This window comes from Monodelphis domestica, chromosome 1, assembly GCF_027887165.1.
Source record: "Monodelphis domestica isolate mMonDom1 chromosome 1, mMonDom1.pri, whole genome shotgun sequence".
NCBI classification, from domain to species: domain Eukaryota; kingdom Metazoa; phylum Chordata; class Mammalia; order Didelphimorphia; family Didelphidae; genus Monodelphis; species Monodelphis domestica.
In genome coordinates, this window is record NC_077227.1 from 112,086,728 (window position 1) to 112,114,079 (window position 27,352).

Sequence of the window (27,352 nt, forward strand, 5' to 3'; positions counted from 1 at the left end):
TATTGATATTATAGCAAGAGTATATATATTAACTTGTATTACTGCAGGGAAAAATAATATTAATATTAATTATGTGTACCTTCAGTACAAAAAATGAGAAAAAAATCAAATATTCTGATAAAAAAAATAAAAGAAAAGAAATAAGAAAAAATAAGAAAAAAATCAGTAATTCAATATATTCTTGAGAAAAACAGCATCCATTTGTCTATGGATTATTATCTCCAATTCATATGATAAGATAGAGTCACAATTCATATGATAGGATAGAGTCAATCAGTCTCAGCAGAAGATGCTTTCTTCACATGTGAGCAGTGAATCCAAGAGTCTCTTTCTCCAATCTTTATAGATGTTGGAGTAGTTAATAATATTTGGAATGGTCCTTCCCATGAAGGTTGAGTTGCTCCAGTTCACTTGAAATTCTTGATATAAACTTTATCTCCTGGGTTCAGGTCATGCAGAGAAAAGTCTAATGGTCCGGCTTGTACTGCAGCTCCGGATTCATGAAGTTCACGTAGTTTGTGCTGTAACTCCTGTATATAGGAAGCAATAGTAATATCTCCCCCTAATAGCGATGTATAAGCCGGGGAGAAAGGCTTAGCCTGTATAGGCGGATGTCCAAAAAGCATCTCAAATGGTGAAATATGTAAGTCTCCTCTAGGCCTGCTTCTAAGATAAAATAGGGCCAGAGGGAGAATTTCAGGCTATTTTAAATGGGTCTCAGTGCATAATTTGCCAATCATAGTCTTAAGTTCTTTATTCATCCTTTCCTACTATTTGGAGAGGAGAAAAAAAACTGAAAAAGGTTAATTAACATCAACAAAATCAATACAATCTAAGAAGAATCATCTTCATTATATTAGGAAGCTCCTTGGGTACCCTCATGAAGGGCACCTCTCTGAGGTTCATTAGCACCTCGAGTATTTTTTGGACGAGCGCCATTTCTCATATATTGTTGTTGAGTATTATCATTATAATTTTCTTCAATTGGAACATTGTCATTATTTTCCCAATTCCTATTTCTATAATTCTGGTTTCTAAAGTTCTTATTTCTATATTCATTATAGTTATTTCCATAGTCATTATTATAATTTCTAGAATTCTGGTTTCTATAACCATTATCATCATTTCTATAGTTATTATTTCTAAAGCTATTATTAAACTGTGTATTCCTTCCAATCATCTTAAGAAAGGTTCTATATTCCATCATTTTGTGGCCCTTCTTCTCACAGAAGTGGCAAGTAATGGATTGATAATTGGATTTCTGGAGAGGGGCAATTGTCGTTGGTTCATTATCATGCCCACTTTCTAATTTAGTCATCCTATCTATTAAATATCTCATTTTTTTCTTCATTTCCTCTATGTCATCATTATTTTCTTCCTCCTTTACCTTGTTTCCCTTTAAAACATATATAGCAGTTTTTCGCAATTCTTCAGGGTCCATATCTGACCATCTTGGGCATTGTGTTCTAAAATAATTCTTAATTGCTTTGCAAGAGTTATTTACAAAGATTCTTCTAACTTGTCTTAAACTACTCTCTTTAGTTAAGTCCCAATCTAAGTATCTGTCCCCAAACTCGATAATTCTATCCATAAATCTGGACGTGATTCTTCTTCCTTTTGCTTAATTTTTTCCAGTTCCATCCACTTATCTGTACTGTCTGCACATTCCTTCATTGCCTTGAGGATGGCCTCTCTACAACGGTATAGTTGTAGATAATCCTCAGGATTGTTATAGTCCCATTCGGGATCCTGAGATGGCCAATGTGCTGCATTATGCCCCCGGGTTTTGTTGACATGAGCAATTATTTTATTTTTTTCACGTTCACTTAAAAAAGCCTGTAGTAAGTTCTCAACGTCCTTGTAAGACGGATTATACTGAAAAAATATGTCTCCCATCTTTTTTGTTACTAGAAAAGGATCTTGTTCATATGTGGGGATATTTCGTGTAAATTCATTTATTTCTTGGGGAGTAAACGGTATCCTATGTCTTAAAGTCACCACATCCCCATTCCATCCTATTTCAGGTACTTCTCTTAGAGGAAACAGGCCTCTAGTTGAATTTTGTGCCTGTGGGTCAGTTTGACAAGGACAGGTTTCTCTAGGAGGACAAGATCTCCTTTGCGTTGGAATTTGGTTTTCTGTAGGAGAGGGAACATGAGAAACTCGGATTGCAGGGGAAGGGTTTTGGGGATTAAATTCAGTCAAGATTTGCACTGCATGAGAGAAGCAGTCTGTTAACTGGGCTATAGGGAAGGTGTTTTCCATCTCTATTTCAGGGAAGGAAATTTCCTCATTCAAAGGTTCAGAAACAGGTCTGTTTCTGGTAAAGTGGTTGTTTGCCAATTGATCCTGTAAGAAACTTTTTAGATCTTCTAATTGGGCTTGCATTTTATCCTCAATTTTTCCTATTTTATCCTCCATATTTCCCATTTTATCCTCAATATTTCCTATTTTATCCTCAATATTTCCTATTTTATCCTCAATATTTCCTATTTTATCCTCAATTTTTTCTATTTTATCCTCAATATTTCCTATTTTATCCTCAATTTTTTCTATTTTATCCTCAACATTTTCTATTTTATCCTCAATATTTTCTATTTTATCCTCATTTTTTTTATTTTATCCTCATTTTTTTTATTTTATCCTCAATTTTTTTATTTTATCAGCTCTAAATATAGTATTGAGGAGTACAAAAATGACAGTACCTATTAATATAAAAATTTGGAGGTATCCTGCATTCCTCAATGCCCCTACTTCTTCAGCTGCCATATAATTGTCAAAGAATGTAGTACTCATTTTTTTAATATATATTTTGTAATTTCACAAAACACGTGGGGAGCAGGGCAAAGCCACAAACTTTCCACAAGGTTTTTTTTTTAATCCAGGAAGTTGTTCCTTAAGGGAAAGGATATTTAGAAACAGCTCTTCCAGCCAGGAGTTTAGAGTCCTGTTTCTGAGATTTAAAACAGCTGTTTTCTGTCTATCAGAGTCACACAGCTGGGAAGTATCCGAGGTCCGATTTGAACCCAGGACCTTCTGTCTCTAAGCCTGGCTCTCAATCCGCTGAGCTACCCAGCTATCCCTTAAGATTAAAGGGAAGAAAAAGAAAAAACTGCTGATTCCAATTTAACTTAAGGAGAAAAGAGAAGAGAGAAAAAGTTTTTTATACTCATGTGTTCTAGCAGCTGTGTCTTTAAGCCAAGTTTTTTGTTAAAAAAAAAAGGGGGACTAAGTGGTGAGACGGTATATTAAAAAGGCAAGGAATTTCAGAAGTTTATTGAGAGGATTCTTTAGACTCCCGTGTGGTCAGCCACAATGTGACAAGGAAATCACTTTAAAAGACTGATGTATATATTAATTTAAGGTCGCCAAGGAATTCAGCTATGTAATTCCTAAATGAAAACTCAAATCAGCCGTCAGCCTTTTATAGAGTTTAATTACAAACAGGAGGAAGAAAGGAATTAGAGATAGAGAGAGAGAGCAAAAGGGGAGAGAAGGGAATAGGGTTTAAATACCCCCTCTGTTTAGGCTGGGCCAAAAGGCCCAAGCCCTTAGATAGCTGGGGCAAAGAAAAGAGATCAGTCCCTATTACTCACGTGACCAAAATGGAGAAACAGTCTCAAAGGCCCCCACCTTCAGCTTCCTTCAGAGCAAGCTTCTCAGAGCACACTCCAACCGCTCAGACAAACTCCTCAACCACCACCCTGAGTCTTCAGACCCCTCTATCTTTAAGGAAACCATCCAAGTTCCCTCCCCTCAGTTCTCACATCTACCAATCACTGTCCATCAATTTCCCTGTGCCAATGGAGGCTCTAGCTTAACCCAGGACCACCCAGAGGTCTCTGGCTTTGCACATGTCTGTTGAAGGTCATATTTTCAAATAATTAAATCTTTGATCCTTTGCTACAGCCCTTCCTAAATCCTGTTAACCTGAGTAGGGTAGAGATTGGAATAATTAAATTTTGATCTATGCTGCAGCCCTTCCTCAATCCTGTTAGGACTGAGTAGGGTGGAGATTGATTCCAAGTATCTCCATTGTATCAATTCTAAAATCAATCATGACTCAAAGAAATTCCTGTTCTATGCTTAAGCATAGGTCAAAGTCCTTTCCATTGTTCAGCAAAAGGTTTCTGTCCTAAAGTAATCTTAAGAAGGGAGGAGGAGGAACCTCCCATGCCAATGGGGTTCACATTCCAATAGACTATCAGTAAGAAATTTTCCAAGTATGAAATTTCCCAGTGGTAAAATTTCCAACATTTATAAGTCTAAGGAATTTTAAGGTTTACAGCCTGACTCTCAATCCACTGAGCTACCCAGCTGCCCCCTATAAGACATTAATTCTGCTCTGATAGTGGTTTGTGTTTGAGTGTTCTCAAGTTCCACAGGATTTTCTGTCTCATCAAGTGTTGAATAATTTAATGTTTTTCAGAATTTATTCATAGATACCTAAACTTGCTTACTACATCTCGAGGCCATATTTCCTTCTGTTTCTTACTGTTTTTTCTGTTGACTTCCAAGTCTTTGAGATTTCTTCTGAGATCTTTGGTACTTTTAGACATTTTTTTCTCCCTTATTTTCCTTGTCACTCATTTCTCGACTCCCTCCACTCTTAATGTGATTTCCTTGGGGGTTGAATCTCAAAGTGTTTCCCACACTGGACATTTTGTAGTTCATTAGACTAGGTCTCTGCCCCATCTGACTCTGGGTGGTCAGAAGTAGTTCTGGCTGGATGCAGTACTCTTCCCTCAGGTGTGATGGAGTGCTGTACTACTTCCCACAAGCACAGTGTCCTTTCCTAGTGGCCTATCCCACTCTCTCTATTCTTCAGTTCACTTCTCTAGTCTAACACAAGTAGTTCAGACCTTGTTTTCCCCAAAACTGGCAGTGCTTCTGGGTTGCAGACCCCAGGCAAGCTTTTATTTCTGAAGGGCTATAGCAAAGCTGGCTGTCAGGGCCCAAGTAAACTTCCTTATCCTGGAGCTAGAGTCCCCCCAGCACTGAAAAGGGGGTCAGGGGACTGGGATGGGGGTTGATATGAGATTGTATCATGTTCTTGGATCTGCTAGTACAGAATTACTGCCAATAGCAAGGGGGGTGGGGGAGGGATGCTGAGCGAGTTCAGAGTTGTAGCAATTCCTGGGTTGGGAGGATTTTTTTTAAACATTATTTTTAGATTTATTTTAGATTCTGACTGTCCTGGACCATGGAAATAGCTAAAGTTGTTTTATCTTTGCTGCTAATTTCATTTTTGGAGATGTTTGAGAGGTCATGGAGATTGGAGAAAATGTCTTCTTGTTGTTCATATGATCTGAAAGTCCCAGAGCCTTTTATTACTTTCCTTAAGATAGACACTTCAACTAGTATATCACAATTTTCTACATGGATAATGACATCAAAAAAAGAACATTGTCTAATAGTATTCCATTTCGTGCTTGCAGACTTTATTTCTGACAGACTCCCTTCCCACTCTGTGAAACCTCAGCACTAATACTTAATCTCTTCCTAGTTCCAAGGTGAAAATTAAAAAAAAACAAATACTCATTTTAAAATATTGGAGGATCCCTATTCTAAGCTATTTAAACTGTTAGGGTAAATTGTTGTAGCTCATGTTTCTACAGTACATTGTGATTTACAAAGTGCTTTTCTCATATCAACCCTGAGAGTCAGGTAGTGCAAGTATTATTATACTCATTTTACAGATAAGAAATCAAATTCAGAGACTCTAAGTGATAAACAGGTGAACTTTTATAAAGAACTTATGATATGCAAGGCTGCAAAACCCTTGAGGAGAGGAAAGGTTCTGTTTTGGATAGGTTTAGTTTGAATTCTTGGTGTGATATTGAAGTAGTCAGAAACATGGGACTGAGGCTCTAGGGAGCACAGAGGGGTGGAGATATAGACTAGAAAGGTTTCTATATAGTGGCTTATAACTGAATCCAAAGAGTAGATGGGATCACTGAGGGGGACTTTAGAGAGGAAACAGAAAAGAACCAAAAAAAAAAATTCATGAGAGGCAGAAGCAAGACATAAACCTAATTCTTGTGATTCCAACACCATTGTTATTTTCACTATGTCAAATTGCTTTTCTAATTACATAGTTTAACCAATAGAACACTTGAGTTGGGAAACAGGAGTCCTGAGTTTAAGTCCTCATTTGTTTACTGATATAGCATAAATTAGTCACTTAAACTTCTTCATGCCTCTTTTTTTTTTACCTACATAGACATTGAGTTATGGGTTTTCTAGAATCCATATTTGACTTGTTTGTTAATATAATTTATTATATTAATAATAATAATAAATTTGCCAAAATCAAAGCATGTGTTAATTTGACTTAATAAAACATATAAACAGCAACTTTTATGCTTTCCTTGTGTTGTTTCTTAACTATTTAGGAACCATTTGTCAGGTCACGATGCCATTCTTACCATGGAGAAGGAATTCAGTCAATGGCATTTTCATTAGATGGCCAATTCATACTAATGAATGGCAAAGAAGATGGTGCCCTTGTTTGCCTTAAATGGAAGTAAGTACAAGCTGAGAAGGTACAAGTTGTATAATATTTAACTTTCATTGAAAAAAATGAAAACAGAAGGAGATATAGAAGCAAATAAAATATTTATTATATTACTAAAGTCAATATATTTTATTAAATTATAGATGTGTGAACTTTAGATTACTCCACCCTACTTAGTCTAACAAAATCAAGAATATCTATAGCCATACATAAGGATTAAGTATTTAGGAAGATGGCCTATGACAGACATGTGCTAGCAAATGACAAATCAGAAACAACTGACAGACCCCTGGACTGTCCTAAGTCAACCCTAAATTATCCTTACAGTCTGGCTAATCCATGAAGGGTGTGATGAAGACCCTCAAATTTCTGTGAAATCTCTTTCCTTTCTCTCTTTATTACTTGCTCAAATCAGTCAGTCTTTTAAACAGCTAACTCAGCTTCAAAACACAGCTGCTAGAGCAGGTGAGTATAAAACATTTTTTTCCTCGCTTTTCTCCTTAATTTGAATTGAAAACAGCCATTTTTTTTTTAAACTTAAAAGTGACAGGACTGGGGAAGCTGTTTACCTATGAATCCCCTTTCCCTCACGGAACAAACAACCCAATTAGGCAACCCTCACTGACAATACTGCCTAGATTAACTCTTAATTAGCACTGAGAGAAACCTGAAGAAAGTTTTAGCCTTGTCCTGCTCTCCATGTATTTTGTGAGGCCCACTAGGGAAATAACTATAATATATATATATATAAATGAATACTACATTCTCCAACATTTATATGTCAGTTGAAGAATTAGGGACATTAAGGAATTCAGGATACCTCCAATTTCTTATGTTATTAGTTAATGTCATTTTTGTACTCCTCAATACTGTGTTAAGAAATGCTGACATAAAAAAAATTTGAAGCTGAAATACAGAAAAAAAAAACAAGCAAAAATCCAAAGCTAAAATCCAGGAAACTATGCAAAAATATGAAGCTAAAATACAAGAAATTATGCAAAAATCCAAAGCTAAAATACCGAAAATTATCCAAAAATCTGAAGCTAAAATGCAGGAAATTATGCAAAAATTTGAAGCTATAGTACAGAAAAACATAAAAAATCTGGATAAAACACAGGAAAATATAAAAAAATTGAGGCTAAAATACAGGAAAACATACAAACCCAATTGGATAATTTAAAATGCTTCTTACAGGATCAATTGGCAAATATCCACCCCACAAAAAAATAGGTCTGAACTTGACAAACCTGTATCTGAACCTCTAAATGAGGAAATTGCATAAGACAAATTAGAGGGCACTTTGTGAATAACTCTTGCAAAGTAATTAGGGATTATTTTAGAACACATTGTCCAAGATGGCCAGAGATGGACCTTGAAGAATTACGGAAAAAAGCTCTATATGTTTCAAAGGGAAACAAAGAAAATGTGGAAGAAAATAATAATCTCATGGAGAAAATGAAGAAAGAATTGACATGTTTAAAAGATTAGATTGCTAAACTGGAAAGTGGGCATGATACTCAACCAATGGCACTTGCCCCTCTCCAGGAATCTAATTATTGATCCATTACCTGCCAATTCTGTGAGAAGAAGGGTCACAGAATGACAGAGTGTAGAACTTTATTCAAGGTAATGAGAAGGAATATGCAGTTTAATAACAACTACAGAAGTGATAATTCTAGAAATAACTATAATAATGATAATGGAAACCACAACTTTAGGAATGATAACTATAGGAATAGATATTGGGGAAATGATAACTCAAACCAAATGACTCCAAGGAACTTCCCAAATACAATGAAGGTGTCTGGGGGGATTTTCCAGACCCCAATGTCCTACTACCTGTTGCCCTATCCACTTCTCCCCCTATACTAATGAGCCCCATGTTACCTTAAAGGTAGGTAACACCTATTATGATTGTCTTTTAGACACTGGAGCTTCCAGGTCTGTATTAAAGAGTACACCTGATTTACATTGCTATTCCATTGGCTCAGATAGTGTAATGGGAGTGTTAGGAATACCCCAAAAAGTTAAAAAAAACTTTCCCCTAGAATTGTGTCTGTAGGACCCCTAGAAGTACAACATTCCTTCCTTTTGATGCCTAACTCCCATTTAAATTTGCTGGGGAGGGACCTTTTATGCAAACTCAGAGCCACAATCCCAAATGATCCCTTATCATTGGAAATACCTGAGGAATCTTTAAAATTACTCCCTGTACTTCTCTCAAGAGAGTCAAGAGGGGAAAGAGCATTCCACCTTTGTAATACCTGCAGATATACTGGAGTCTCTTTGGGCCACACCTTCTTCCAATGTAGGCTTACTTAAGTCGGCTGTTCCTGTGCAGATAAACACTAAATCTAGTCCACCTCCTTCCATTCCTTAGTATCCCCTCTCAAAAGAGGCAATTGAGGGAATGACCACAGTAATAAACTCATTAATTGACCAGAGAATAATAATCCCTTGCAAATATGAATACAATTCACCCATCCTACCCATTAAAAAACCAAAAACAGGGCCCAATGGTAGGATTTGAGGGCTGTGAACAATGATGTTATAAAGAGACACTCCATAGTTTCCAACATACATACGGTTATTTCCTCTATTCCTAGCACAGCTACATACTTTACAGTAGTGGACTTGTACTCAGCCTTCTTTTCCAGACCCATACATGAGAACTCCAGGCATATCTTTGCTTTCACTTGGAAGAGCTCTAATTTTACATGGAGTTGTCTGCCACAAGGGTTCATGAAAAGCCTGAGTTTATTTGCACAATTTTTGAGCCAAGACACAGATAATATAACATTTAAAAATAGTAAATTAATCAAATACATTGATGATCTATTTGTGGCCTCAACAGATGCAGAAGCATGTCAGGAAGATAGTAAACACCTTCTTTTGGAACTACACAAAACAGGGGAAAAGATCTCAAAGAATAAAGTTCAATAGTGTCTTCCTAAAGTAGAATATTTGGGTTTCATCCTGACTGAGGGTGCCCGCTCTATTTCTCCCAAACGTATTGAAAATATTCAAAATTTAAGTGCTCCTACCACTAAGAAACAGTTGAGAGCAATTTTAGGAGCAACAGGGTTTTGTAGACAATGGATTCCTTGCTATGGGGAAATTAATAAACCCCTTATAGCACTAATAAGGGATTCAGTCCCTGAACCCCTCAAATTAGAGCCAGAACACAGGTCAGTTCTATCAGATCTAAAACAGGCTATCCTGTCTGCCCCTGCTCTAGGCATCCCAGATTACAACAAGCCATTTACTTTGTATGTACATGAGTGAAGAGGGGTAACTTCAGGTGTTTTAACTAAGACTTTGGGACCTTCTCAGCGCCCAATTGCTTATTATTCTCCCCAACTGGACCCAGTAGCATCAGGAGCACCACCATGTCTTAGAGGAGTAGTTGTTATAGCCTTACTAGTAACAAAAACTGCTGATCTAGTATTGGGATGCCCATTAACAATTATGTGCCCACATGAGGTAGAAGCATTGTTGCTAAGGCATAGGAACACAGGCATTCTCGGATCAGTGAATTACAAGATATGAAATAACCTTGTTAAACAGCAAAAACATTACCTTGAAACATTGTACAACCCTTAACCCTGCCACCTTGCTTCCAGATTTACCAATTTCAGGAGAACCATTACACAGTTGTGAAACACTAGTGTCCATGGCAGAAAAGCCTTGAGGTAATCTCTTGGACACTCCCTTAGACAATCCAGATCTGGTCTTATTTACTGATGGTTCCTCTTTTATGAGGGATGGCATATGCTACACTGGAGCCGCTGTAGTCACTTTTGCCACTGAGTGGTCACCTTCACTGCACTCAAGGTGAAGAACTCATATCTCTGAAATATGCCTGTATAATTGCCAAGGATAAAAGGGCAACAATTTATATGGATTCTAGATATGCTTTTGTCATTTGTCACTCAGTCGGGATGCTATGGCTCCAGAGAGGATTTTTAACTTCAATTGAAAAATCTATAGCTAATGCAGAAATTATTAATGAGTTCTTTCTGCTCTCCAGCTGCCTGAAGTCCTAGCTGTAGTTCATTGCTCTGCCCTTACAGACGTTACTGACCTTGTCTCTAGGGGAAATGATCGAGCAGATGCTGCTGCAAAGCTAGCAGCCATAGAAGGGCCTGAATTAATTTTAACATTAACAACCACTGATGACTTAAATCTATTACTTTCCTATAATGAAAAGGAAAAAGAAAAATGGAAGCAAAAATTCAAAGCAAAACAGATTAATGGAGTATGGGTGTCATCTGAAGGAAAACCTCTGCTCCCTAGAAGTTTCTATCACCAAATTTTCCAATCTATTCATAAAAATGGTCACTTTGGTACCCAGGGCATCGTGGACTCTTTTAAGAGAGTATGGATAGGCCCTGGTATAACTACTAAAGCCCCTAAAGTGTATATACAGCCTGCTCTACCTGCCAAGCATATAACCAACATGCATTTCATGGCAAAGCCTTTGGTGGGCATCCTCTGGCTTACACACCTTTTGAGCACCTACAGATAGATTTCATAACAATGCCAAAGGCTGGACATTATAAATTTTGTCTAGTCATAGTAGATCAACTGATCATATGGCTGGAAGCATTTCCTGTAACCCGAGCCACAGTGGCATTTGTTGCTAAGGTTCTTTTAAAAGAAATTATTCCTTGCTTTGGCCTACCAGCACGTATTGATTCAGATAGAGGAAGTCATTTTACTGATTCTGTCCTAAATCACATACATTCTTTTTTTCATCAATCAATAAACATTTCTTAAATGCGGATGCGGAAAGTGCATGATGACATGTAATAGAGTGTCCTTCCATGTACAAGTATTCTGTGACTATTTCCTGTTTACTTCCTGAATGTTTTTTTTTCTTTCCTTTTTTTAAATTTGAATTTATTTAGTCAATTTAGAACATTATTTCTTGGTTACAATAATTACATTATTTCCCTCCCTACCCTCTACCCACCTTTCCCACAGCCGATATGCAATTTCATTGGGTATTACTTGTGTCCTTGATCAGAACCTATTTCCATGTTGTTGGCATTTGCATTAGGATGTTCATTTAGAGTCTACATCCCCAAGCATATCCCCTTAACCCATGTATTCAAGCAGTTGTTTTTCTTCTGTGTTTCTACCCCCATAGTTTTTCCTCTGAATGTGGATAGTGGTTTTTCACTTAGATTCCTCCAAACTGTTCAAGATCAATGCATTGCCACTAATGGAGAAGTCCATTACATTCGATTGTACCACAGTGTATCAGTCTCTGTTTATAATGTTCTCCTGGTTCTGCTCCTCTCACTCTGCATCAATTGCTAGAGGTTGCTCCAGTTCCAAACATGGAATTCCTCCACCTTATTATTCCTTTGAGCCCAATAGTATTCCATCATCAACATATACCACAATTTGTTCAGCCATTCCCCAAATGAAGGGCATCCCCTCGTTTTCCAATTTTTTGCCACCACAAAGAGCACAGCTATGAATATTTTTGTACATGTCTTTTTCCTTATTATAAATCAGATACATAATTGCTTGGGGATAACTCCCAAATTTTATGTACCATATCATCCCCAGAGCTCAGGCCAAGTTGAAAGAATGAACAGAGAACTTTAAACTACGATTGGCAAATTATGCACTGAGGCACATTTAAGATGGCCTGAAATTCTCCCTCTGGCCCTACTTATCTTAGAAGCAGGCCTAGCAGAGACCTACACATCTCACCATTTGAGATGCTTTTTGGACATCCACCTATACAGGCTAAGCCTTTCTCCCCTGCATATACATCACTATTAGGGGGAGATACTACTATTGCTTCCTATATACAGGAATTACAGCACAAACTGTGTGAGCTCCATGAATCTGGAGCTGCAGTACAAGCCGGACCACTAGACTTTTCACTTCATGACCTGAACCCAGGGGACAAGGTGTATATTAAGAATTTCCAGCATTACTGGAGCAACTCAACCTTCCTGGGAAGGGCCATTCCAAATATTGTTAACTACTCCAACACCGATAAAGATTGGAGGAAAGGACTCTTGGATTCATTGCTTACATGTAAAGAGAGCATCTTCTGTTGAGACTGATTGACTGTACCCTATCACATGCATTGGAGATAATAATCCATTGACAAGTGGATGCTATTTTTTGAGAACACATTGAATTCATGATTTTTTTTCTTTCCCCCTTATTTTTATTATTGCTTTTCTTTTTATTAGAATATTTGATTTCCCCCCTTTTTTCACATTTCTTGTACTAAAGGTACATACAATTAATATTTTTTCTGTAGTAATATAAGTTATATATATATTTACATATATATATATATATATATATATACTTGCTATAATATTGATTCATACCCAAAAGCTTTAAACTGTGGGAACCTGCCATTTATTGATAAAATGTTATGGGACTGTGATTAATGTTTGTGTCTGATTTTAGGAAATGAGATAAAAACAAGGAGCACAGACTTAACCTGAATAGTGCCAAAAAGAGCACACAGGGAAATCTAGTGTGAGACTCAAGGTTGCAACATTTGACATATATTAAGTCATAGGACTTCATTGTATCTACACTCTTTGTGAAATACTCAGACAAGTACCAAAGTTTGACATCATCCTGGCTCCCCATATCCCCAAGAATGACAAAAAATCAGACCAGGGACTGGAATGACACTTCCCTATCAAAATAAAATTCTAGTTCTTTTTCTTCTTATAGTATGGCAACTTCCTGTAGTCTTGGCTGCAAATGGGTAAGTGAAATATTACTACATTCTGTCCTATATACTTGTGGGATAGAAATTTATTGAACCCTAATACAAGGGCCTATTGTGAATTTATTCTTGCTTACTCAACATTTTATATACATAGATTCTGGTATTTTTATTCTGATTTTGAATTTTTTTCTTTCTACCAAAAGTTTAACTGTCTTCCTTTTTTTCTCTTTATATTTTTGGGGGTTTTTTTGTTTTGTTTTTCTCCTCTTGATAATTGACTCATACTCAACCATAACTCAACATTGCATCCTAAGCTGAACTGGATGTTTTTTAACACCTACTTTGGGGGGGGGGATTGTATTTTAATAAAAATCCAAGATTTTGAAATTTTGTTCGAGAAAAGATCTTCAAGGAAGAAGCTTGCTAATTCCTAAATGCAGAGAATGAACTGTTGCAGAAAGATGCCAGAAAACCTACAACTACATCAAGAAGATCCAGAATGAACTTCCCTCTTCTATCTAACTATTGTAATTTCCTCTTAGAAGGCAAAATTATGTATGAACCTACAGTTAGAAAATTTGAAGGTGCAGGATGATTATGTTTAGTGATTAATTGGGGAGACTGGTCTCCCAATCAACATCAGGGGGGATTGTGAATTTAAGATTACTCCACCCTACTTAGTCTAACAAAATCAGGAATGTCTACACCCATACTTAAGGATTAAGTATTTAGGAGAATGGCCTATGACAGACATTTGCTAGCAAATGACAAATCAGAAACAACTTACAGACCCCTGGGCTGTCCTAAGTCAACCCTAAATTATCCTTACAGTTGATAGTTTATAATTTACATAAAATTGAAGTAACATCATGATGATTCACTTTCATATTTTTAATGTATTAGAAAATTCTATTTTTGAAAAAATGTATAAAAGGTAAATTGTTCTATTGAAATAATTTTAGAATACACATGCATTGTTGTTCATTCTGTTTCAACCCATAGGACTATAATGGGAATTCTAATTCATGAATGCATTGAATATCTTGAGGTCTATCTACCCTCTATGAAAAAAAGCATCGAGGAGGAAGAGAAATTTTTTTTCGAAATGAAAGATTCACAGCTCTTTTTGGATACATTATATGAACAATCAGTTGAGTTATAGCTTTTATTGTAGATATATCTTTTTTTAATCTCAGAATCCTATAATCATTTTTAGTGTTATTGTTTAAGTAGGTATGATCTTAATTCCTTTTATTAAATATACTGTTCCTTTTACTCATGATTTAATGATTTACACGAGTACAAGTGATCCTTCTTCCCTTGTAACTGTTGAGATGATATTTTTAACCCTTTTTAGTACTCCTAAAAAATACTAAATCTGAATAGAAATTACAGTAAAAACAAAATTAACTTTTAAATTCATACTTATTGGGGAAAATCCTTAAGATAATGAAAAGTTACATAAATGTAGACTGAAAATATTTCTTAATGTCCAACATGTTACTTTGGAAGAACATAGTCAGAAGCCAATCAAATCATAGCTGAGAACATGGTTGATTACTTCTAATTATTATACAAAAAATCCTGTTTCTTGCTTCCTAACTTAGATGGCAGAGTTGAGAAACATTTATAGCCTTACCTATAGCTTTTAACATGTGGGAAGTGTCATTTTTAAAATATAAAAAATTATTTAAAATATAAAGTTAAAACTTTATTTTCTATTCCTTTTACTTCTACCCATAGCCCCTAAACTCAAGGATATAGGACAAAATATCATTGTGAAGATGATCAACCATTAAAGGCATATATTATAGAGGCAGCTAGGTGATTCAGAGGATAGTGAATCAGGCCTAGAGGCAAATCTGACCTTATATACTTCCTAGCTATGTGACCCTGGGAAATTCATTAACCACCCCCTAACATGGAAAGTAAGGTGGTTTTTTTTAAGTATCTATAATCTTACTCATTACCTGTAGCATTATGCCCCCTATCTGTACTATAAGCATGAGTTTAGAAAGGTTATTTAATCTCTCTCTGGATTTTAATTTCCTCATCCTTAGAAAGAGGAGGTTGGACTAGATGGGCTTAAAGGTCCTTCCACATATGGTTCTATGATCATATAAGAGTTGTACAAAAATAAGTTAACTTGCATTTTGTGAATCTATAATCTAAGACCAACATTCATGATACAGATATGAATAATATACAAATAAATATATATGTTTTAAGTTTAACATGACATTATATGTGAACAGACTATTAAATGTATTTGATGTATTTGTTGAAAATTAATTCAAAGGAATTTCATGTCAGGAGGGAATGAAAGTATTGACTGTATTCAAGATAATCAGAGAAAGTTTACAGAATAGGGTTTTAGGGTAATTCTCAAATAATGGGTATGGGAATTTGGTGAACCAGTGAGTTTGGTTTAATACAAATATCTATCCTTTCTTCTCAGGGCTATCACAAAAAACACTCATTTACTGAGGCCAAGATCTCAGATGAGGCCTATGAAGTTGAAATTACCTGGTTACAAAAGAAAAACAGAGAGGTTTGAGTGTATACATATACGGATATATATTATAGAAGATGTTTTAACAAATGATGCCAGAAAAAAATCAAGCCAAAGAATTTATATATCCTAGGCAAAATTTCAAAACTGTGCCTTCTATGTATCCCTGATTCACTAGGGACATTGAAGCTCTAATAGTTTTCTCTTGATCTATACTTCTCCTATAATCAAACTTGAAAATGTCAATATTCATGTTAATGACTCCTTCCAAGGCATCAGCCTTCTCAACTTCTATGACATACCTCTGTCAGCTCAGAGCAGGATCATGCCTTGAATTTCCCCATTATCCATAAGTGTCACCTCTATGATCTTGAATTCTAAATTTTCCCTCTTCAGCCTCTTCTATCTCTCACTCTGTCTTACATCTTCTATACCTATTCTTCATCCTAAATGACCTGCAATTTATGCTTTTCTGCTCTTCTACTACATCATCAACTCACATTCTTCTTTTCTGTTTTGATCCTATGTAGTTGACTAATCTAACTATACATCCTCCTCAGCCCTTGGAATAGCATCTTTTCTGCAAGACAAGTGAAAAAGCTAAATGACTATGATTTGCTGGGCACTTTCCTAAGTCCTAGGAATACAAACAAAAGCCAAAAAAAAGTCTCTCCCCTCAAAGAAAATTAATGACTTGTCAGACAAGTAGGAGAAGAAACAGGAGAGACTAGCATAGTAAAAAACTAAAGAGAGAGGTTGACTGACAGTCAAAGACTGAAAAGAAGTCAAGAAGTATGAGGATTGAGAAAAAGCTTTTAAAATTAAGATATCATTGGTTAACTCTTTTTGAAAATTAATATTGAATTGGGCTATTTTTTTGAGAAATGGTTCCACTTTGGCCCACAAGACAGTTTAATTTTTAAAATTTCAAAACTGTCTCTCTCCCAGACTATGAAACTAGGTTGGATCCTTCTATCTTTTGTTTAAATATAAAAACCTGCAAGGACTTGATTAGGTGATGAAATCAACAAGGCAGTCACCATGTTGGGAAGCATTTAACTGCATGGTAGGGAGGAAGAGGGCCTCTGGGCCCCCCTTCCTGAGACCCACCTTTCCTGTGATGAAGTGGGGTAAGGTAGGAATTGAGACCTCTGAAGCTACTACCCCCTGCCTGACTATTCTCCAATCAGAGATGTCCTGGGGAGGGACTGAGGGATGACATCAGACAAGACATTGGCTTACATGACTGAAAGTTGTCTTTTTTGGCCTGACCCACTCTCCTGCCTTGCTGCTATTGCTCATGCTAAAGCTTCTGTTCTTTCTCTCTGACTCAGGCTGGCTTCCTGTCTTGAGTTTTATGGCATCTGTTTGGAATTGGTTAGTTAGAAATCTTAGGCAGCAGATAAATTAATATTTTAAATTAGAAATACAGCCTCCAGAGAGTTTAATTCATTACACTTTGAGGGAACAATTTCAACTGAATATTGAGGTGCAAAACCAGACTGCAGAGACTTATGGAGAAAGTAAGTGAAGAGGAAATGAAGTCACTACTAACTGTCTCCTCCATCTCATCCATGTCACCCTCAGAAGTCCCTTACTTGAGACATCCATCCTTACTACTACTGGCCCAAAGCTCTCCTCTCATGTCAAGAAAGAGAATAGCCACAGAAAGAGAATAGCCACAAAGGGGATGGAAAGCATAAATAATAGTGGATCAGGACGGGAGAAGATATAGGCAAGAGAGAAGACACCATCAATAATCCATACTTTGCCTCATGTTTCATTTATTTATTTGTTTGTCTGTTTGTTTTTTTAAATAAACCCTTACCTTCAGTCTTGGAACCAATACTCTGTATTGGTTCCAAGGCAGAAGAGTGGTAAAAGCTAGGCAATGGGGGTCAAGTGACTTGCCCAGGATCACTCAGCTGGGAAGTGTCTGAGGTCAAATTTGAACCTAGGGCCTCCCGTCTCTAGGCCTGGCTCTCAATCCACTGAGCTACCCAGCTGCTACCCTTTGCCTCATGTTTTACAAAAACATTGAGGCCATTTACCAAGAGCTACCTCTTATCCCATCCTCATCTCATGTCTTTCAGATGCTGTCCACTACTATCTTCTCCTATCCCTCTTTCACATTGTGAAACTTTTTTCCTTGCCAAGGTAACCTATCTACAAGTAGAACTAATGCTATTCTGTCCTGTTTCCTCAAGTTGAATGAATATATATACATAAATACAAATATATATATATATATATATTTTATTTATATATGTATAATCCTTACACTCTCTAATCTTCAACCTTTTCCTGTCTAATTGAAGGCCTCTCTACTGCCCACAAATTCACCTATGTCTTCCCCTCCAACCCTGCACTGATCTGCTTTTTTTAATAGATGAGGAAATTGAGGGACAGAAAGATTGTTTCTTTACTAAGATCACATAATAAGAGACAGAGCAGGGATTAAAATTGAGCCTTGTGACTCCAAGTTTGGTAATGTTGACACATTTGCCCCCAATTTTGCTTTTTAATCTTGTTCTGTATAATGTCTAACTGATTTATGTCAATTTCAAATATAAATATAGCTTTCTTCCAAACCTACAGGGAGAGCCCAGACTAGAATGAAACAAGCTCTTGTGGTGACTTGTTTTCACCTGTAATTTATAATCTCATGCATTTGTATGTGTGTGTTCCTTTTTCTAAGAGGTACTTTTAAAAATATACTTTATATTTGTTTTTCATTGTTCTTGCTTTGTAGGTACTGTGGTTGTGACAGTCAGATCCAATATGGTTTTTCTCTGTCCTTAACTCTCTGGAACTTTGATTCATTTGACACTGTCAACCTTCCTTCCTCACCCTCAATATGCTTTCTTTGTATTTTTCAGATGCCACTTCTTTTTTCTCTAACTTATCTGACTTCCTTCTCAATCTTCTTTGCTAACTCATCATCTATACTCCTAAATTGTGAGGGTTTTCCCCTGCTCTCTCTTAAACTGGATGTTCCAAAAATACTTCAAACTTAACACATCCAAAACAGAACTCAATATTTTTCTCCAAAAAATCCATCTTTCTTCTGAGCATTCCTACTATTTCTATTGAAGGAACCATTATTTTTCCAGTCTTCTAGTCCCCCCAGGGATATAATCTCATCATTATCCTCACCTCTTCAATCTTCCATATTACACATGAACAATTGGTTTCCAAAATTGGCCATTTCTCCATAACATTTCTTGTATCTGACCCCCGACACACAACTACAACCTTAATTCAAATCTTCATTTCATCTAAACTGAATTATTTCATTGATTTCCTAACTGGTCTGCTTGCCCCAGGTCTCTATGTTAGTCTATCCTCCACAGAGATGCCAAAGATTTGACCATGTCATTTCCCTACTCAATAAATTCTAGTGGTTTATTATCTTGATTATAGAATATGAACTCCTCTGTTTAGCTTTTAAAGTCTTTCACACCCTCCCCCAGGCTATCTTTCCAGCCTTATTGTACATTATTCCCCCTCCCCTTCTGTGCAATCTAGTCAAACTGGTCTGACTTTCTGTCTCTGTCTGTCTCTGTCTGTCTCTCTTTCTGTCTCTCTGTTACACACACACACACAGAGCCCTCCATCGCGTGTTTCTGCCCTTTTGCATTGGCTGTCCCCCATGCCTGAAAGGCATCCACCTCTACCTCTGAGAATCTTTCTTCTTCAAATATGTCAATCAAACACCACCTTCTACATGAAACTTGTCCCAATTCTCCTTGCCGCAACTGCTAGTGTTTTCCCTCTCTACTTTGTATTTAGCTGTATGCATTTTTCTATGTATTCTGTATAACCTTATATACGTAATTGTCATAGGCTCCTGTTAGAATATAAACTCTATGAGGAGAGATTATGTAATTCTTTGTATTCCTATCCCTGAGTACAATAGTAGTAGTAGTGCTAAGTGGGTACTCAATAAATGCTATTGATTGATTGACTGATTGATTGATTGATGTTCCAGGCCATCAGAAAAGAGACTAAAGAGTTCAGTGAAAAAAAGAGGCAACTAAAAGATGGAATCAAATCTCTGAATAAAACTGTAAGTGTTATGATTCACAATCTAACAAAATATGCCTATAATCCCAAATGATATTTCCCTCTTAGCTGTATATGGGTATGATGTGGCAGGCATGTGTGCTACTCAGCTCTTCTCCCTTCTATGCTTACAAGTTCAGTTTTCTTCTATATTCTAGAAAGTGAGTTAGCACACATTTTCAGCCCATAAGTCAACACACTGAATGCTTTACCAATGTCAATGACGAAGAAAAAAGAATATAATATGTGGGGAAATAAAAAAAAAATTAGACTATTTTAGTAAAGTATTTTGATGAATTCTGTGAAACAAAGACACCAAATTATATGGTCCTCTTCAGCATTTCTGTGTTGAAGTAGGTTCTTGAAGAAGCTGAAAATATTTTTCTTAAAAAAATCAAAACCCAACAGAATACACATGGAAATTTGGTAGAACTAAAAAATTCTTTGGCAACAAATATGTCTATTAATAAGTAGATTTTATAAGTAATAAACTACAATAACCTTAAGAAATTAGTAACTCAACTAACCTTAATGGTTAAATCCTGTAAATGGCAGTAAATAATATTGAATTTTGCCCAATGAAACTGGGAGAGGAGGACTTCAAAAAAATTTTAAGCTATTATTATTTATTTGTTCACCATTATTTTCTATTATTTAATTCAGATTCAGGATATGCTGATGGAAAATGAGTTAGCAGATTATATTGCACAACTAGACCAAAAAGAATTCAGTCTAGATGTTGAAGAAATTGAAAGACTTTATGAAGAACGTGAAGAAGAACTGGAAAAGGTATTTGAGAATCTATTTGAAGTACCATTTTTAATATATTAAAAGGAAAGAAGGGGCAAAATGAGAACTTTTCCAATTTACTTAGAAAAAACTTTAGGTTTAAGTGGGATATAAAAATAATAGCTTCCTTCATTTAGCCAGTATTACTAAGCATTTGTTACATGTATAATACTATGCAAGGTACAAGAAGAGTTATAAAGGAGAGTTAGATATTCTCTGTTTCTCTGAGTATGTATCAGCCACATATGGTGGCTGAACAGGGCAGGATTTCATTATAATTTCTGGATCAATGACTGTCCCTAACAGAGAAGAAATAGTTTCTGGGATAAAAATGGTGGAAACTTTGGGAGGAATTGGATATTTGATCTTAGAATGTATAATAAAGGAGACAGAATTTGTGCATAGTTTGACACGTATTCTACTTTTCTGGAGAGTAAATTTCAAAGGATTCAGATAACTGGATAGTTGGGACCCCATGGGTGTTATAGGATATATCAGCTGAGTAGGAACAGGAAACTTTTAAGAATGAAATTCTGAAATAAAAAGGAAACAATTCTGATGAGGAGGCAAAAATGGAATTCTCTAAAGAAACCTCTAAGGATATACAAAGAAAATGGAAGCAAGGGCAATTGACAAAAATTTTCTGTTCACTGAATTTTTAAATTTCTGTATAATTGTAATAAAAATAACTAGCATTTATAAAGTACTTTCAGGTTTGCAAAGTGTTTTACATTTGCCATCTCATTCCATACTTACAAGAACCCTATAAGGTAAATATTATTACTGTGCCTCTTTTAGAAATGAGAAAACAGGCTGGAAGTAGACAAGCAACTTGCCCAAGATCAAATAACTAATAAATGTCTGAAACAGATTCAAATTCAGTACTTCTTGACTCCAAGTTCAGCACTATCAAACTGTTCTTTTAGAAATATTTCCACTTGGTAAATTTCACTATAATTCACAGTACAAATGATTTCCATGAGTCTGAATTATACAATGGAAAGCATATTATAATTGGAGTCAGATGACCATAGTAGAAGATAAATGCAAAAGTGGACATAGAAAAGATGAATGCCACCAAAATGGGAGAGTGGTAGGAACCAGCACAGCAGAGCTCTCCTCCACGAATCTCCTCTAAAGAGATTCAGAAAGTGTGCCAGACCAAATCCTGACAGGGAAATCCATAAAAAGTCAATCCTCTGTCTACCCTAGACTGGAAAAAGGAGGTATACAAGTAGGTCTTCAGTCTATGAGGAATGTGTCATATCAGTAGCATTACCATGTCAAGTTCATGCTCATGCCTAGTTCTCCAGCTATGCGCACTTGGCAAGAACAGATCTCAAATCTATACCAAGACATTGCAATAAGGGGTAGGTATAAACCATCTACTTCTGGATCTTTGATCCAGATCCAACTTAGTCTGAGGAGTAGAGTTCTGGAATAAGAAGGTTCTGGTATATCAAGAAAGGAGGAAGTTTTTCTTAGAAGCAAGTATCAAGGGGGCAGCTGGGTAGCTCAGTGGATTGAGATCCAGGCCCAGAGATGGGAGGTCCTGGGTTCAAATCTGGCCTCAGACACTTTCTAGCTGTGTGACCCTGAGCAAGTCACTTGACCCCCATTGCCTAGTCCTTACTGTTCTTCTGCCTTGGAACCATTACCTAGTATTGATTCTAAGACGGAAGGTAAGGGTTTAAAAAAAATAGAAGAAGAAGTAAGTATCAACATATGTGACTCAGAACCCAGTATCGGAGGAAAATAAGAGCCTGGGCAGAAATTTAATTAGAATTCTTAGAAGGGACAAAGCAATAATTTTTAAAAATAAAGGCTAAAATGATTTTATAAATTAAATGAGAGTGTTTGAGGTAAAAACATTGGAAAAGAAATAAGAGTTATGGAAGAAAGAACTGGCAAGAGAATTAATCCCTTGACATAAGAAGTATCCTGGTCTAATAATACTAGTCTACACTTGTTCCTTGGCAAGGTTTTATACCTGTTATGCTAAGCTGTTAATTTCCTTTCCAATTCTTTGCTCTGTAGCTCTCATTTATTTTCCATTTCCCCCCCAAGTATTCTCATTTCATTCATAAAAATATCATAATTGGTATTTCTAGCCTTTTTCCCACCCCTACCCTAACCCCCCCCCTTATTTGCTGCCAGGAGGAAGTTGAGACCAGACAGTTTGGCCATTCTGCTCTCACAAAAGAGAAGGAATGAAGGCCTAGAATTAGATCTATTTTCTCCCTTAAATATAATTTAATTAGAACATGTGATTTTCAGTTTCAATCTAACTTCTAATCACTGTTCATTACCAGAGAAAAAAGACACCAAACTTTATATCCAAGACCTGACTCCCTTTCCACTGGATGCTAGTTCCACAATGAACATACACATAGCAATTAGCCAAGAAACCCATTTATCCAAGTCAGTGGCAAAATGGAAGTCAGAAAAAGTAAGTATAAAGATAAATGCCTAACAATACAGATTGAAAGAGCCCTTCCATTGGGTACAAGGTAACTGTTCAGTGAAGAGAGGGAGAGAGCCCCATATCCCACCCAGGGGGGAGCTCGCTGAAGTCTCTAGAGTGGCAAGTTGGGAATGGAGACATTGATGGAGACTGCCAGGTCCTCTCATGTCAGCTTCTCCCTGGAATCTTTGCCTTGAGTGGCCTGAAGTAAGGTTAGCCTCTTTCATCTTCTTTCTCAAAACTGGAAACTGAAGGCATCCAAAGGGGCTCTAGAGTATGAAGATACTCTCCAGCCTGAAGAAGTTCCAAAGAAGAGTAGAAGCCTGAAGCTTTCTCGCTCTTGCCATCTCTACCCAGCCACAGGGTGCAATCTTCACTAATAAGTAGAGTTCCATATCAATGGATTTTGGGACTGGGGATACATGAAAATAGATTTTGTACTACAAACAGCAATCCATCTTGAAGAAATAAATAATATTCCATTTTGGCCAGAACATAAAGTGTGTTAAAAAATCATTTACAATAAGTCTGGGGAAAATAGGCTATGGCTATGAAAAGCTTTAAACGTCAAATAAGGAGGAATGGGAATTTTTTTTAATAAAGGGAATGACATAATTAAACAGAGCAAACTGGTTGACTGATTTGTGCTTGAGAATATCATTTTGGCTATTGGGTATGGATGGACCAGAGAAGAACAAAGACTGGATGCAGAGAGAACAATTAGAATTACTATAATCCATAGCCTACTTCAGATAAGAGGTGATGAAGGTCTGAAGTAAGGTAGTAGCTCTGTGAGTAGAATAGATAAGAGATCATTGTGGAGATAGAAACAATAAGACTCAACAACTTTTTGGATATAATAAAAATCAACAAAATTCATTGTTGTGACTGTGACAAATAAATAAACAATACATTATTGGTGGGGATGGGAATTGTTCCTGGTCTTTTTTGGAAAATAATATTAAATCATATAACAAAAGATATGAAAAGGTGCAAACTTTTGACCCAATTAGGAACTGGGAACCGAAGGAAAACACTGATAGAGAAAAAAAAAAGACCTTTCACAACAAGATATGACTGGAGCCATAATAAATATCAAATCACTGTAATAATGGCTACCTGAATTATGATATAGCAATGTAATGAACTATTATTGTGCCATAAGAAATTATGAGATATGATGAATTCAAGGACATATAGGAAAGTTTGTGTTAAATGATTCAGAGCCAAGAAAACAGAACCAAAAAGAACAATCTATACATTGACTATAAAACTATAAGTAGCTAAAGACAAAAGTAGCAATAAGTATAAATTATAGACAAAATAATGCCCCAAAGTATCACAAAGCAAAGATAATGTAGTTAATACTATGTTAAAAATCAACATACATATTTTAGGTCAGAATATTAATACTTAGTAAATAATAATTTATCTATGTGCAATCATTTGTAATCTTTTTGTTTCATCTTATAAACTCATTTCTTTTTTCTTATTTTCGGTTATATATCTGAATATAATATTGTCATTAGAACTTAAAATAGACATGTTACTAGCTATATTTAAGCTCCTAATTAGTCTGTCTTCTCTACTCTCTGTCTTTTCTAGTTCATCCTTCATTCTACTTAATATGGTAATATTATTCATCTAATAAAAAAGCAAAAAGCAACACTTCAGAGATTTCTCATTGCCTACAGACTACAGTTAAGAGCTTCTTTATGAGGCTCAAGACCTTCCACTTCCAAGATCTATCACTACTCTGCTTCTCTGCTCTTTTATTATCTTCATATATATATTCTACATTCTAGCCAAAAAAAGAGATCATTCCAATGAGCAGACAGGAAATTTTGATAGGAGGCAGCCCGTATTAGAGAAAGAGCAGGCAGCAGGGAACATTGCTGGCTATTTCCCAGTCATGTCCATTGGCTTATAAAGAAAATCCTTAATTTATAGGAAATCTATCCAATGGTTACCTTGAGTTCACCACCTGTATGTGAATCATTGGTTTCTTATCCGACATACTCCTTCCCCCTTTTTGGTTCCCTGTCCTAGTTGACTCAGGTTTCAGGAATGTCTAAGACCAGGGTCACCATCATGGAACCATTTTCTAGACAGAGGAGTTTTATTCCCATGGGAGAATTTTACTGTATCTTCTAGGCTCCATGGGGTTCTCTGTACAGTAATTTTCCTTGAGACTTCATTTTATTAACCTCTGAAATGTCCGATTGCAAGTCAATTGAGAAACAATAACAAAGAAAAGGAAAGGTGTTTGGCCACTTTTGAGGAAGTACTAATAAAAAAAAAAGGAGGGGGGAATTTTTTTTTGAGATCTACAAATAATTGTATTTAAATTGACCAAAAGGGCACACGAGCCTGGGCATGGGAGAAAGAGCAACCAGCCTGTCTCCCTCTCTTTTCACCTCTGCCCCAGACTCTCTGCAACATTCACACTAAAAGCACAGTTTGCACAGAAGGACTTGAAAAAAAGTAAGCCTAAAAAGTAAACGGACTGAAGTTCTGCTTCAACAATATCACGGACATAGATATACTATTTACAAACCTTCACATTTTAAGTCTCCCTTCTGTGGTCTCCTTATCCCACCCCTGCCCAGTCAAACCCTGGAGAGCAGAAGGTTGGACCCAGTTGCCCATGTCCACTAGCAGGTGGCGAGCAGCTTGGAGGAGGGTTTGGGCCAGCACAGTACCAGGTGAGAGGGGCTGGGGCACTAAAGAGATCTAGGTACGTTTGCCAGGCTGGCAGAGATGCCTGTGGGGGGCTGGATGAGAATGTGCTCTCCAGAGCCACTGGGCACAGGCTTGAAGGACACAGCAAGTGTAGTGTGTGGGGAATTGGAAGGGGGGAGGGTCTACTCACTTCCAGAGAGGTTGCCTCTGCTATTTGTTTGGTTTGTTATAGGCTTCTTTTCTCTCTTCCCTGAAGAACTTAGCTGAGCTCATCTATATAGGAGAGTGACAGGAATAATTATTCTGAAATGATCACGACCACCTTTAATTCTAAAGCTAACCATAATTGTGAATAATATGCTACTAATGACTCATTTTTATTCCACACAAATGTAAAACTCACTAATAGGTCTAGTGAAAGTGAAGCACAAGCTAGGACACATCGTACTGAGCTAGCAAGTCTTCAGGGGTGGACCCCACAATGCTGTCACCCCAAAGGCAGCCTAGCTAAAAAAGGGCAGCTGGGTAGTGCAGTGGATAAAGTGCCTGGGCTGAATGCAGGAAGACTCATCCATCTAGTGCAAAGTGCAAAGCTGGCCTCAGATACTTGTGCCACATGTAAAATAAGCTGGACCAGGAAATGACAAACTACTCCAATATCTTTACCAAAAAAACACCCAAATAGGGACAAAAGTTGGACACGACTGAAACGACTGAACAACAACAAAGAATTTCTTACCTATAGAAACTTCCAAAAAACTGAAATATTATTTATAGATGGGCTTCTTGTTTAAAAATATATATTAATGCAAATAACTGATAAGTTTTTAATTTTACATATTAGGCCATTCTGAAACAATTAACATTTTCCTTTTCTTTTTTTCTTAAAGTTGAAAAAGGAAGCAGAAATGGACAATCTAGCAAAGAAGTTTTTATGTCACGTTTTGAAAGAAGAATGCTGGGACTCCATGAAAACAAAAGGCACATCAATTAAGGTGACTATTCTTTTTTTCTTATATTTTTTCCTATAGCATTTTATTTTTTTCTTTAATTACATGTAAAAACAATTTTAACATTCACTTTCTAATACTTCTGAATTCCAAATTCTCTCCTTCCCTCAATCTTCTATTTCTCCTCCCCTGTCTAAGATGGCAAACAAACTGATATAGATTATACTTATGTAATCATGCAAAACATTTCCACATTGGTCTTGTGGGAAAAGATATCTAGATATATATGTGTGTGTATGTATACACATATATTTGTATATATAAACACAAACATATGCACATATATTTGTATATCTATAGAGATGTGTATATATACACATATACATATTTATTCAGATAGATATGTACATTCATGTATGTGTACATATATACATAATATACATACATATGTGTATATTTGTGCATTTGTATGAACACATGAAGAAAATTATGTGGAAAATAGAATGCTTCTATCTTCACTCAGACTCCATCAGTTCTTTTCCTGGAAATGAATAGCATTTCCTCCTCACCAGTCCTTTAGAATTGCCTTGAATCTTTGCATACTTGATAGCTAAGCCATTCAGAGTTGACCATCAAACAAAATTGTTCCTGA

At 36.3% G+C, this 27,352-nt stretch overlaps 2 protein-coding genes across 6 annotated transcripts in view; one reads left to right on the plus strand and one right to left on the minus strand.

The window, feature by feature from the left end:
• The window catches only part of LOC100022188 (glutathione S-transferase omega-1-like), a 193,371-nt gene that overhangs the window by 94,640 nt on the left and 71,379 nt on the right, over positions 1 to 27,352 (minus strand). For both annotated transcript variants that reach the window (XM_056804398.1, XM_056804401.1), the window contains one exon: positions 25,941 to 26,023. The gene's annotated coding sequence lies outside the window, so the exon portion shown is untranslated. The remainder of the gene's footprint in view (positions 1 to 25,940; positions 26,024 to 27,352) is intronic.
• Positions 1 to 27,352, plus strand: part of LOC100028437 (cilia- and flagella-associated protein 43) — a 161,116-nt gene that overhangs the window by 82,125 nt on the left and 51,639 nt on the right. For all 4 annotated transcript variants that reach the window (XM_007479064.2, XM_007479059.2, XM_007479056.3 and 1 more), the window contains 6 exons: positions 6,396 to 6,526; positions 14,241 to 14,388; positions 15,697 to 15,789; positions 19,742 to 19,819; positions 20,479 to 20,604; positions 26,641 to 26,745. In XM_007479064.2, the coding sequence (XP_007479126.1) occupies positions 6,396 to 6,526; positions 14,241 to 14,388; positions 15,697 to 15,789; positions 19,742 to 19,819; positions 20,479 to 20,604; positions 26,641 to 26,745 (681 nt within the window). The remainder of the gene's footprint in view (positions 1 to 6,395; positions 6,527 to 14,240; positions 14,389 to 15,696; positions 15,790 to 19,741; positions 19,820 to 20,478; positions 20,605 to 26,640; positions 26,746 to 27,352) is intronic.